This window comes from Carassius carassius, chromosome 31 (assembly GCF_963082965.1).
Source record: "Carassius carassius chromosome 31, fCarCar2.1, whole genome shotgun sequence".
Taxonomy (NCBI): Eukaryota; Metazoa; Chordata; class Actinopteri; order Cypriniformes; family Cyprinidae; genus Carassius; species Carassius carassius.
Genome location: NC_081785.1, coordinates 9,185,477 through 9,199,569, shown reverse-complemented (window position 1 = coordinate 9,199,569; position 14,093 = coordinate 9,185,477). Strand labels below are relative to the sequence as shown.

At 35.6% G+C, this 14,093-nt stretch overlaps 1 protein-coding gene across 1 annotated transcript; it reads left to right on the top strand.

Moving 5' to 3' along the window:
- The first annotated feature begins 4,597 nt into the window (after positions 1 to 4,597).
- LOC132112050 (solute carrier family 22 member 7-like) lies at positions 4,598 to 11,332 on the top strand. The gene is made up of 10 exons (XM_059519643.1): positions 4,598 to 5,007; positions 5,250 to 5,353; positions 8,946 to 9,100; positions 9,430 to 9,598; positions 9,666 to 9,789; positions 9,871 to 9,983; positions 10,098 to 10,312; positions 10,604 to 10,712; positions 10,806 to 11,012; positions 11,196 to 11,332. Exons 1-10 carry the CDS (start codon positions 4,627 to 4,629, stop codon positions 11,260 to 11,262), a joined length of 1,644 nt encoding a protein of 547 aa, XP_059375626.1. The 5' UTR covers positions 4,598 to 4,626; the 3' UTR covers positions 11,263 to 11,332.
- Positions 11,333 to 14,093: the final 2,761 nt, after the last annotated feature.

Sequence of the window (14,093 nt, the reverse complement as noted above, 5' to 3'; positions counted from 1 at the left end):
TAATGGTGGGAATACAATAGCAGCTTCTAGAAATGTACTGCAGGTCTAAAGTTTGGGGTTGGTGAGATTTAAATTATTATTATTTATTTTATTTTTTTTACTAATTCTTTTGCTTACCAAGACTGCATAAATTTGATCAGAAACTGTGTAAAAACATTAACCCTTCTTTATTTTAATATATCTTAAAACGTCATTTTTTTTCCTGTGATGGCAAAGCTGAATTTTCAGCAGTCATTACTCCAGTGTTCAATCTCTCATGATCCACTCATTCACTGCAAAAGGTCATTTTAAAGTCTAATCTCGACAGAATAACTTATTCCAGCACAAACAATTGTCAAAATGGGATTGGAGCGTAAAAAACTAAATAAACACTGTCTAATCTTACCTCTACAAGTTCTGTCTGCATGATTTAGACTGAGGACTGAGATAAACATGTTTTTTTGTATAGTCAAACATGCTCTGCCAGTGAGATCACTGATACTTTAACTTGTCGTTTCATGTTGCTAAAGTGGTTTTGTGTAATAATTTGATTGTATAATTCCTGTCAATGGTCATTACAGCGATTTCAGATTCACTGCTCGTAGTCATACTCCTTTCTGATTGGAATTTTTTTGTGGAGGGTTTCTAAAAGTGAATGCCCATGGTGAAATATCTCACCCCATTTCCTCTGAGGATTGTACAACAAAAGCTTTGATTCTAAACTCTGATTCTGCTTGGTGCTGTTATCATGACAGTATAGCAGCTAGAGAGACATTGCACTGTGCATTAGATGATAGACAAATGGATAGTGAAAGCAGAAATGCCTGAATTGACAGAAATAAAGTTACTCACCAGCCAAAAGCAGCTACTCTCTCTATGGCTGAAGGAGGCAGAGAGGGAGGAAAGATGAATGGTGTTTGGGGAGGGGCTTCATTCAGTCTTATTTATGAAGTACTGGTCATTCCTATCCTCCAATAACCTTCTGTCTATCTTTGACTCTGCTTGTTGAAGCTCTTCACCTCACACTTTTTCCTGTTTCTCTGTCTTTATTTTCTCTTATCAGTTTGATTTAGTCTGTGAGAAGAGGGGACTGGCCAATGCATCAGCCACCATATTGTTTGTTGGTGTCATGCCTGGAGCTGTGTTCTTTGGAGTACTTTGTGATAAGTAAATAACCTTCATTTTGCAACTTTCATACTCTTAAGACCAAAGAGTACTTTCTACCTTTATCCCTAAACAGTAGTACCTTAAAGGTACATATTAGTACCAAAAGTGTACATATTATCAACTTTTGAAAGAGTTCGAGCCCATTGATGTTTTGTGACTATTTTCGTGAGAGTGTACAAACAGAGTTTAGTGAAACATAATTATATCATGAATGCAGGATGTGCTAAATGTTCATGTGTGTTTTGTTGTTCAGGTATGGTCGTACGAGCATGTGGCTAGTGTCCTACGTGTCATCTATAGTGTTCAGTGTTGTTAGTGCTTTCTCAAGCACCTACATCATGTTTGCTGCCTTCCACTTCCTGACCGGGTTCGCACTGACCAGAAAGAAACCTATTTATTACACAACAGAGGATCAGAGTAATGTCCCTTTAAGTTGCCCATCTCTGCAGACCCAGTGCAGTGATATGCAAATCACTTCACAAGCACAACAATCCTTCATCCTGCCATAGGGACAATACTCATAAGCTGTACTTGTCAGATCTTGCCTTAACTATATAACCAATAAAACTCTTAGTGACTCTTACCCCCGGTTTCACAGACAAGGCTTAAGCCTAGTCCTAGACTAAAATGCAAGTCTGAGTTGTTTCAAATGAAAGAAACTTGTACTGATTGATCTTAAAATATATCAGTGCCTTTGTTTTGTCTCAAGATGCACACCAGTAATGTTGTTTTCTAAGGCATGTTTATAAAAATTGCTTAAATGTCCTAATTGAACTATGGCCTAATCCTGGTTTAGGCTAAGCCCTGTCTATGAAACCAGGCCTTAGAGTCTTAGTGTACTGATTTACTTGCATTCTTAAGATTAAAGAAATCTAGATTCAGTCTTTTTGCTCATACTTAACCTAATAATAGATAAATATTTAGTTAATCTCTGTAGTTAATCTCTCTCTTTAAGTGTTTTTTTTCCTGCACACAGCACCATGGACAGCACTAGCTTTAGTAACTGGGCTCTGTTTGACAGCACCATGGACAGCTCCACATTACCTGAGTCTTACCTCTGTTAATGAGCTGTGGAAGGCTTCTCCCATGATTGAAAACAAACCAGTATATCACACATATTTTCTTCAAATTATTTTATTGACAGCAAATATATGATAATACAATGAGTAACTCTGACTTTTGATTAGATGAGTCATATTGTAAGTTATTACACAGACTTAACACAGCTCATATATCCAATCAGACACATTAGTTAAAAACATATTCTGTATCATTCTGACTTGTACACAAAATGAATGTGCCATGTCTCATTCAGAAACAAGTTTTTGTAACAGGTTTTGATAATTATCTAAACATTATCCCAAGTGATTCTGTGGTAAATACCGAATTGAGAATACAGAAAAGAGAAGGCTTGAATGTAAGCAGACACACTATTTGTGTTCAACAAGTTAGCGGGCCAACAATGGATCCCGTATGCAGTTATATAAGTAGTTTTAATAGATACTGGGTGTGAGTAAGAGAGGAAAGTGTTTCACTTTTCTACAGTACCTACAGCTTTCTATGTTTAAAAATCTTAATTTGACCTGGAAATAATTGATGCAAGTTTCTGTTGTTACACGTTCAGTCCTTCTAATAATGGTACCATGTTACAGAAACTCTAGATGGCAGTAGTGACTGATTTTGGAGAAAGAGTGGTTATTCTTTAAGTGAGACTCAAAAGCTTTTAACTCTTTCCTGTCTGCAGTTGTCAAAGAGATCAAATCTTGATTTAACTGGTGCTACATCATTAAATTAAAGCTTGTTTTATTCAGTAAGGATGCATTAAATTGTTCAAAAGTGACAGTAAGGACTTCTATTTGTTATATATATATATGTGTGTGTGTATATATATATATATATATATATATATATATATATATATAGTACAGACCAAAAGTTTGGAAACATTACTATTTTTAATTTTTTTTTAAAGACGTTTCTTCTGCTCATCAAGCCTGCATTTATTTGATCAAAAATACAGAAAAAAATATAATATTGTGATATATTATTACAATTTAAAATAATTGTTTTTAAATGTATTATACTTTAAATTATCATTTATTTCTGTGATGCAAAGCTGAATTTTTAGGATCATTATCACATGATCCTTTAGAAATCATTCTAATATGATGATTCATTATCAAAGTTGGAAACAGTTCTGCTGCTTAATATTTTTTCAGAACATGTGATACTTTTTAGGATACTTTGATGAATAAAAAGTAAAAAAAAAAAAGCTATGTTTTTAAAATATAAATATTTTGTAATAACAATATACACTACTGGTCAATAATTCGGGGTCAGTATTTTTTTTTTCTTTTTTTTTTTATAAAATCAATACTTTTATTCAGCAAGGATGTGTTAAATTGATAAAAAGTGATAGTAAAGAAATATATATTATTAGAATATATATTATTAGAATTTTTTTTTATTTTGAATAAATGCAGTTCTTTTTAACCTTTTATTCATCAAATATATTAGACAGCAGAACTGTTTCAACACTCATAATAAATCAGAATATTAGAATGATTTCTAAATGATCATGTGATAGACTGGACGTTACATGTGACACTGAAGGCTGGAGTAATGATGCTGAAAATTCAGCTTTGCATCACAGGAATAATTTTTTTTTTAAAGTATATTCAAATAGAAAACTAATATCTTAAGTTGTACCTTCTATTCTTCAAAGCATCCTGATATTAATTTTATCATGGTTTCCACAAAAACGTTAAGTTGCACAATTGTTTTTAACATTGATAATACAAGAACAACAAATAACAAAAGTATATTAGAATGATTTCTAAAGAATCATGTGACAAATTCAGCTTTGACATTACATGAATAAATTACATTTTTAAATATATATAAAAATAAAAAACAGTTGTTTTAAATTGTAATAATAAATTCAATAATAATTAAACATTTTAGTTTAAAATGTCCTAATGTACTGTAAGTATTTTGAGAACTGCCTGTATCCCCAGTTTGACTATGAACTGTACAACACTGCTGTCATTTATTAAGCAGGAGGTATGACAACTGACTAGTAGAAGGTCAGGCCTCCACTGTGGTTTCAACACTCTCTGTGTTAGATGTTAATTTACTAAAAACAAACCACTTATGTACAATCTTTCATTGCAGAGTGTCTGTCCATGTCTATTTGTGAATTAAATCAACTGTTTTTTCAGTGTATTTATGTTACTTTAAGTGTGTGAAGTTACATTAAGTCAACATACTTTATTTGTGTGTGCATGTGTAAGTTTGTGTTTGAGAAAAAGAGATGAAAGAGAAAAAGAATATGTATGAATATTTAATGTCAGTATATGAGATGTTAATCATCTACATAAGAGCAGTGAATGTGTAAGTAGACTTATGATTGGACAAACTCAAGTCCTTATCGCCCTCACTACTTCTTTTGAGCCACATCAGAAGATTTGATCAGCAAAGATGAAGTTTGAGAACCTGTTGGCTGAGGTTGGGGGGTTTGGAAAATACCAGATCAGTATCATCGCCCTTTTGGTGATTCCAAGAGTCACACTGCCGTTTCACTTCTTGTTAAACAACTTCATTGCCGCCATCCCATCTCATCATTGTGATATCAGCTCTCTGGATGCTGACGGGATCCTTGGGAATCTGAGTCAAGAAGAGAGACTGACTGTCAGTATTCCTGCAGAGGAAGATGGGAGTCGTGCTTCCTGTCACATGTTCTCTTATCCTCAGTTCCACCTGCTGACAAACTCCTCCAGCAGCACAGAACTTCCAGTAGTGGAGTGTCAGAATGGATGGGAGTATGACAACAGCACGTTTAAATCAGCCTTGGCTACTGAGGTAATTCAATTTATTTGCCCTTCATTCAAATACATTTTTATAACTATATAATAAAATTTTAAGACTGTTAAATATGGTCTCCACAGTACTTCTTGTCAAGGTACTTCACCTAAATAAATGTTAAAGCTGAAGTATATATATATATATATAAAGCATAGTTGTAGTTCTTCTTAATTTAGACGTACATTCCTGATCAAAAGAAAAAGGACATCTCTCCAATAATGTATGTGTTCCTCTTTCAGTTTGAATTGGTGTGTGACAGGAAAGGTCTGAATAAAGCCACAGCCACCATTTTCTTTCTTGGTGTGATGTTAGGAGCTGCCATTTTTGGCTGGCTGAGTGACAGGTGAGACTTTATGTAAGATATACTGTACATCTGAGCCTTCATGAGATACAGTGAGCGGTGATGCTACAATACATAGGCTAATCATAAGTTGAAATATAAGTACAGTATACTGTTATTTATCTACACCACAAAAAAAAAAAAAAAAAATTATGTTACTTAAGGGAGCAATAAAGCATCACAATCCCGCCCACAGCCCGAGGGAGCTTTGGTGCCGGAAGTAAATTTACCATTCATTTCTCCCACTGACTTTCGGAAAAATCTGTATCTAAAGAGCTTTAGAGCATGTCTGAGGATAACCAGCTACGTCTGAACTCATAAGCATATACCATATCATTTCGAGTAAAAAAAAAAAGAGAAAATCCCAAAAAAGTCAAAGGAACAAGACTGTGTACATGTTTTCATTTCGAGTGAAGGAAGTACTCATCCCATAAACCACCGCGCCTCACTGAATTCGACTGAAGCCACAACCGCGAAAAGAGCCTTTTGAGCGACTTCCAAATTTGACGACGGCCGCGAAAACTTTTTCCTCCAGTGAATTTTATTTTATATAGTGAATGTGCAGTAATAGCAGTTCTTTCAGTATTAATCATGTAAATAAATAGTGTTTTATATGGGTATTGTGTATTGATTTTTATATTTATCATCGTGTATTTTATATATTGTGTGCGTGTGTGAAAGTGGTTAACGATAACGTCAGCAATGGTGCAGTGCTTTGTACCTGACTGCAATCACCGAACAGTCGTCAATACATGTCGTTGCCATTAGACAAATGTTCAGTAAATGCACAAAAAGGTATGCCTAGGCTAAATATTGTTTGACTCATACCATATGAAGGCTACAGTAGCCTAGCTAAAGTGGACGATAATGCTAACTAACGTTACCAACCTCCCTGCAAAACTTTGTAGGTCTTGTCCCTCATGCTGGCCCTTACAAAACCCACAAGCTGACCCACGGACACGCTACACTCAACTAACGTTACATGACCCTATCTGAAGTGGTTTTCAACCCTTTGAACACTTTTGTTTTCCTCCTTGAAAAAAGTCATCATGGCAGCCAAGGAGATCATGATTGCACTGATAAGTCTACCGTGCAAAAACGCTTATTTTATTTTTTTTATAAATGATCTGTTTATTAATGATCTTCCGTCTTCACGGACCTTTGCGGGTTTTAACCAGACGGTTACACGAGTTCCACCAATCAGATGCATCACTGTGGGATTGTGGGATTGTTCAGGATTGTGGGTAATGAAGTACTTATCCAAGACATCGCAAATAAAAGGCATTTATTTCAAAACAAGGTTAGTGCCCCATGAACCTTTGGCGTTTATATGAGCATATTCTATCGCTTAGTACAGCCGTAGCTGGTTTTAAGTCTACCATGTATGGTTACGTTTTTATGGCTTATACCCCAACTGTCAATGCAGAAATTGTTTTGAATTTTTACTTCCGGCACCGGCTGTGGGCGGGACTGTGATGCTCTATAAGTGTTAAAAAATGACTGGTTTTGAATAAAAACATATCTCAGTATTAGTTTAAGTATCCATTGGAAAAAGTAAATTCATACTATATAGAGCAAAAACACTTTAATGTACATAACTGGGTCAAAAGTCTAGATATAGAACAGGGACTGTTTGGATTTTTGGAGCAATTCACTACAATAAATCAACCTTTCCAACACTGCATGCAAATAAAATAACTATTTAGGATGAATAGATTCACTAGAATGAACTAGTTTCCAACACTATTACATGCTTATACAAACCCGATTCAAAAAAAGTTGGGAAACTGTTCAAATTGTGAATAAAAACAGAATGCAATGATGTGGAAGTTTCAAATTTCAATATTTCATTCAGAATACAACATAGATGACATATCAAATATTTTAACTGAGAAAATGTATAATTTTAAGGGAAAAATAAGTTGGTTTTAAATTTCATGGCATCAACACATCTCAAAAAAGTTGGTACAAGGCCATGTTTACCACTGTGTGGCATCCCCTCTTTTTTATAACAGTCTGCAAACGTCTGGGGACTGAGGAGACAAGTTACTCAAGTTTAGGAATAGGAATGTTGTCCCATTCTTGTCTAATACTGGCTTCTAGTTGCTCAACCTGTCTTAGGTCTTCTTTGTTGCATCTTCCTCTGTATGATGCGCCAAATGTTTTCTATGGGTGAAAAATCTGGACTGCAGGTTGGCCATTTCAGTACCCAAATCCTTCTTCTACACAGCCATGATGTTGTTATTGATGCAGTATGTGGTCTGGCATTGTCATGTTGGAAAATGCAAGGTCTTCCCTGAAAGAGACGACGTCTGGATGGGAGCATATGTTGTTCTAGAAGTTGGATATACCTTTCAGCATTGATGGTGCCTTTCCAGATGTGTAAGCTGCCCATGTCACACGCACTCATACAACCCCATACCATCAGAGATGCTGGCTTCTGAACTGAGCGCTGATAACAACTTGGGTTGTCCTTGTCCTCTTTAGTCCGGATGACATGGCATCCCAGTTTTCCAAAAAGAACTTCAAATTTTGATTTGTCTGACCACAGAACAGTTTCCACTTTGCCACAGTCCATTTTAAATGAGCCTTTGCCCAAAGAAAATGCCTGCGCTTCTGGATCATGTTTAGATATGGCTTCTTTTTTGACCTATAGAGTTTTAGCCGGCAACAGCGAATGGCACGGTGGATTGTGTTCACCGACAATGTTTTCTGGAAGTATTCCTGAGCCCATGTTGTGATTTCCATTAGAGTAGCATTCCTGTATGTGATGCAGTGCCGACTAAGGGCCCGAAGATCACAGGCAACCAGTATGGTTTTCCGGCCTTGACTCTTTCGCACAGAGATTGTTCCAGAATCTCTGAATCTTTGGATGATAGTATGCACTGTAGATGATGCTAACTTCAAACTCTTTGCAATTTTTCTCTGAGAAACTCCTTTCTGATATTGCTCCACTATTTTTCGCTGCAGCATTGGGGGAATTACCCAATCATGTTGCCAATTGACCTAATAAGTTGCAAACTGGTCCTCCAGCTGTTCCTTATATGTAAATTTTACTTTTCTGGCCTCTTATTGCTACCTTCCAAACTTTTTTAGAATATATAGCTCTAAAATATTTGGCATGACATTTCAAAATGTCTCACTTTCAACATTTGATATGTTATCTATATTCTATTGTGAATAAAATATAGTTTATGAGATTTGTAAATTATTCCATTCCTTTTTTACTCACAATTTGTACAGTGTCTCAACTTTTTTGGAATCGGGTTTGTAAGAAAGAAGACCATTTAGTATGAATCTTACAATGCGACATGCATATGAGAGAGAATCGTTTAGGACGAATCAGTTCACTATAATGAACCAGACAACACTGCATACTTTTGAGGGAGAGAGGATCATATAGGACAAACTGATTTACTGTCACAAAGAATGATTTAGGAGGGTTGTTCTTTTAAAGACATTAAAAAGTTGCTTGCTCTGGAAAAAGCTAAACTACTTTGAAAACAGCTGAACTCCTGTGACACTACTTAAAAACGTAATTGGTTGTATCACTTGTTGTTAGTTATCCGTAACACTACAGTTCTCTTTATTCCAGGTATGGTAGGAAACGAATGCTGATGGTGTCTTACCTGATTACCATTTTGTTTGGGGTGGCCAGTGCAATGTCTCAGTCCTTCATCATGTTTGCTATAATGAGGTTCTTCACTGGAATGGGCATTACAGGCATCAGCATCATCTCCATCGTCCTGTGTGAGTGCTTTCTTACATACCTAGGGTTGACCAATTAATATGTATTTTATAATTAATATGATTAAAACCCAATATAGTTTTTAGTAGACAGATTTTACAAACACAGCTCAACACTTGTTTAGTTTAAATTGAGTGATTCAATAACTCATGACATTTCTGCATGAATCAAAATTTTCATCTGATTGAATGAATGATTGAACGACTCATTCATAAAGTAAGTCACTCGACTATCATAATTAAACTTGCAGAAAGTCACTTAAAAATCCCTGCCACTAATGCACAGACTGACATTCGATTTGAAATAATAAAACATTATTGTAATTCATCAGGTGTAGAATGGGCTGATATTGCACACAGGACGATTGCTGGCGTCATAATCAGTTTTGATTGGTCACTCAGCACTATGATATTGCCTGGCATTGCTTATCTTGTCAACGACTGGAGGAGTCTGGTCATCACAGTAACCGCTCCTCTAGGACTGGCAGTGATTACATGGAGGTAAGATGTTACTATGATTAACTCAAATGTCCAATTTTCCCAGATCACCTACATTCCTGTCTTCTAGATGGATCCCAGAGTCAGCACGATGGCTCATAGCCAATGGACGACTGGAAGAGGCCCATTTTTACATGAGCAAATGTGCCTCAGCCAATAACAGACAACAAAACCTCAGAGATATCAAACCAGAGGTAACATTTTAATATGTGATTTTGAGAAAGCAATCACATTTTCTGCATTTTCCTAAAGCTTTTGAGAACATGACCTTTCAGACCCTTGCCAACATTATAATTGCTGAGGACAAAGGTGACAGGAAGTACTCGTATCTGGATCTTGTGAGGTCTTCCAAGATTAGAAAACTGGCTCTACTTACTGGAATCACCTGGTGGGAATGTTTTGTTTAGAGAATAGACTTTATAATGGCTAAAATTATGGTTTGCTCTTCAAACTCAAGTCAGAACCTGGTTTAGTAAGATATTGAAGTAAATTGTTTTTGCAGGTTTGGAGTGGCATTCACTTACTATGGCATCAGTTTGAATATCAGTGGTTTTGGGCTGAATTTGTACCTGACCCAGTTTATTTATGGGGCCATAGAGCTGCCATCAAAATTGGTGGCCTATTTGTGTCTTGATAGACTGGGCCGCAGGTACAGCCAGGTGGGCACGCTGATTACAACAGGGGTCTGCATTGGCATCACTGTCCTCATTCCCAGAGGTAAACGACAGATCATTATAGTACTGTATGTCATCCTAAAATGTGAAATTTTAAAAGGGGTTTTGAAGTCAAAATCAGTGTGTATTTTTTTTTCCAATTAAAATACACCTTATCCCAGTTTAATATGAAAAGCCAACTAAATGGCTAAGTATCAAATAAAATACTTACTTAATAAAGTGGGTAAGTATAAAATCCTATTTCCTGTGGATCTTGAGATATTAATCACATGGTAGGCCTGCATTTCAGTCATTTAATTTATGGCTCAGGTGATGCCTTTGGTCCTGTCTTTAGATTTGTGGCTGCCCCGTACAATCATTTCTGTGCTGGGTAAAGGATTCTCAGAGGCCTCCTTCACATGTGTTTTCCTCTATACCACTGAGCTCTACCCAACTGTGTTACGGTCAGTTGTTTATAATTTGCAAATATACTTGTGTTTGAACATTAAATGAAGACTTGACTAAAAAGGGGTTGTTAACATTCTCTCAATTTATAGGCAGAGCGGACTGGGCTATAGCTCATTTGTTGGTCGTGTTGGTGTTTCTCTTGCACCTCTTGTAAGCCTCCTGGACGAGGTCTGGCTTCCTCTGCCACAGGTCCTGTTTTGCACTGTAGCTGTCAGTGCAGGTCTCCTTGCGCTGCTCCTCTCTGAGACCCACAATGTGCGGCTTCCGGAGACTATTGAGGACATCGAGAAAACTAGGTGAATAATCATTTACTAGTGCTACTGCAAGAAACTTTTGTTTAATTGCTCAATTAAACATGTCATATTTAAGATAATTAAATTGAGAGTCCTAATATAATTCTGATACATAAAATATATTGCAGTGTTCTTAAGGAATATGATATAAAAAATATAAAAAATATTTTTGTTTGATTTACTCAGGAAAAGATCAGTGTGTTCACAACATGAATATCAGCTTGGAACGGAGCCCTACAAGCAGACAAAGTGAATCTAATTTGTAGAGAAGATGAATCTAATAAAAATCAAATTCATCATTGAATTGTCTTGGTCTTTATTTAGCAACTTACTCTTGTGACACTCTTGGTCATTAGTTTATTTATTTTTGATGCTTTTGCAATAAGTCTAATTATGCTCTTATGCTCTGCATTTATTTGATCAAAAGTATAGTGAAAACAATGGTGTTGTAAAAAAAATATTACAATTTATAATACATTTTAAAATGTAATTTATTCCTGTGATGGCAAAGCTGAATTTCCAGTAGCCATTACTTTCGTGTCAAATGATCCTTCAGAAATCATTCCGATGATGTTGATGATTTGGTGCTATCATTTAAAATATTCTGCAGCTTTTTTTATTTCTTATGAAAGAACAGCATGTATTTTAAACAGAAATCTTTTGTAACATTTTAAATGCCTTTAGTGACACTGTTTAATACTTGCTGAATTTAAATGTTATTTTCTTTCATTCTTTAATTTCTTTTAAACCAGACATCACAGTAAAGACCAAATTCATGTCCCATTCATGTTACAAGTCAACAGACTGTGGCTGCCTTGAGGGCAAAGTTATGATAATCTCAGAATGACTAAGCAAGAATGGATTTATATTGTGAAACCACCAATGTAAAGTTTCAACCAAAGGGTTTAATTTTTACAAATGTTCCACAAAGCTTTAGACATTCCCTCTATTAACCGTTTCCCTCCTTTAGAGTGTTATGACTTATAGGTATAAACAAATGAGCCAGGTTAAACTGATCCTCAACCAGGTTGAACACAGAGCACTAGGATGAAGATCTTTTCTCAGAAATTAATGTATTCGGATGTTTAGATGGACCTTTGCATACATTTTTTTTGGTCCTTTTCTGAATCTGCGATTCAGTCTTGCGTGTCATTTTTTGTAAGGCAACTTTATTGCTGTTATCCCCTCTCACCATTGCAGCATCAGCTCTTTGGATGCTGATAAGATCTTTGAGAACCTGACTCAGGAGGAGAGACTGACTGTCAGTATTCCAGTGCAGGAAGATGTGAGTCCTGCTTCCTGTCACATGTTCTCTTATCCTCAGTTCCACCTGCTGTCAAACTCCTCCAGCCACTCAGATGTTGCTGCAGTCCAGTGCCAGAATGGTTGATAGTATGACAACAGCATATTCATCAGCACTCTCACCACACAGGTTAGAAGACTCCTGCTTTTTTATTTATTGCTGATTTATACACTTTGTACTTTTCTCTAGTTGTGACTTCTGTTATTCTTTTTTTGTGTTTGTCTTTCAGTGGGATTTAGTGTGTGACGAAGAGCATTGAACTGATTAACAACCACCATCTTCTTTATTGGGGTCATGTTTGGAGCAGCTGCTTTTGGGAGCTTGAGTGCAATGTTGGTGCGACTAAATCGGTTCAATAAGGTTTTTGAGGTTTAAATATATCCTGGACATGTTAGTTCAGAATTATCAAAAACTAGCACAGTTGCTTAAAGTGATAGTTCACCTAAAAATGACAATTCTGTCATAATTTACTCAGCCTCATGTTGTTCCAAACCTGTATTACTTTATTACTGAACACAAAAAAAAAAGAATACTGGTAACCATCAGTTTTGGTCAACATTGATTTTCATTATACATTGATTATTTCATTAAATCCATCTGTTTAGCTGTGCATTTGTTGAATGAGCACTGTGCGATGTCCGAACTGATTGCACTGTATTTTATGTTTTCACTGTATTTTAAGTTAATGTAAACGTTTTTTGGTGTTTGCACTTGGACTTTTTAATGGATACATGTCTGTTTCTGCAAAGCTTTGGGCGTAAGCCAATGCTGCTGTTGTCGCATATATTAGGAATGGGTTTTGGATTGTGTAGTGCTTTTTCCTCCTCCTTCATCATGTTTGCAGTACTGAGTTTTTATCTGGATTCGCCATTACTGGCAGCGTCATCATCCACTATACTCAGTGAGAATTGCTCTTTTTTATTTTGTTTAAATTGTGGCTTTAAAACCTGTTAGCCAGCACCCCCCATTATGGGACTCACAGCTGAAAGTGCTCTACCAAACTTATAATTGTAACAGTTTCCTACTTCAGTGTGTTACAAACATAATTTTGGTGTCTTTAGAAATAAGACCCTTTGGGCTTTACTTTTTATCAACCAGATTTGATAATGCTCAAAAATATTAAAATTTATAGACACTGAAGTGCCTTGAATTTTTTTTTTACCACACTTAAATATTTTTTTATTTGATAAAAAAATACATGAAATGAGTCCTGGAGCAATCTAGAAAAGTAATGGGTTGAAAGCCACATGTCTCATGAGTTTCTATTTCCAAATCTGAATAAAATATCATGAAAAATGAGACTCCAGCAAAAAATTTTCTGAGACTGTCTACACCCCCACCCCCCAAATATAATAAATATAATAATTACAATCAGTATTGAAGGCTTCTACAAACTATTTAGTCAGTAAACATACCACTGCATAGATTTTTCAGTTATAAAACACTAGACAGAAACTTAGACATCATATAAGTGATTTATTTGAGCACTAGAAAAATACAATAAGAATAATTTGAGTAAGAAAAATAAGAATAATAAGAAAAATAAAAAAAATATTTAACTTTGTTTGCCAATTACAGAACATCCTCAGATTGCTAGAAATGCATCATTTACAATGAATTACGATGCAAATAAGTGCTGATGTTCTGATGGCCACTTATACAGATGGTAATAACACAAATGTGCCATATAGTAAATAATCCACTCTCTCTATTCATATAGACGCCTTCACTTCGATAGCCGTGATCATTCAGTAATAGTGAGCTGATTTGGGCTGATTTGC

What these genes read in the sequence shown, in the direction of transcription:
- LOC132112050 (XM_059519643.1), top strand. Translation starts at nt 4,627, where the DNA reads ATGAAGTTTGAGAACCTGTTGGCTGAGGTTGGGGGGTTTGGAAAATAC. An exon ending in CATCATCTCCATCGTCCTGT is followed by an intron (nt 9,101 to 9,429) that starts GTGAGTGCTTTC and finishes GTAATTCATCAG; the next exon opens with GTGTAGAATGGGCTGATATT. An exon ending in GAGGACATCGAGAAAACTAG is followed by an intron (nt 11,013 to 11,195) that starts GTGAATAATCAT and finishes TGATTTACTCAG; the next exon opens with GAAAAGATCAGTGTGTTCAC.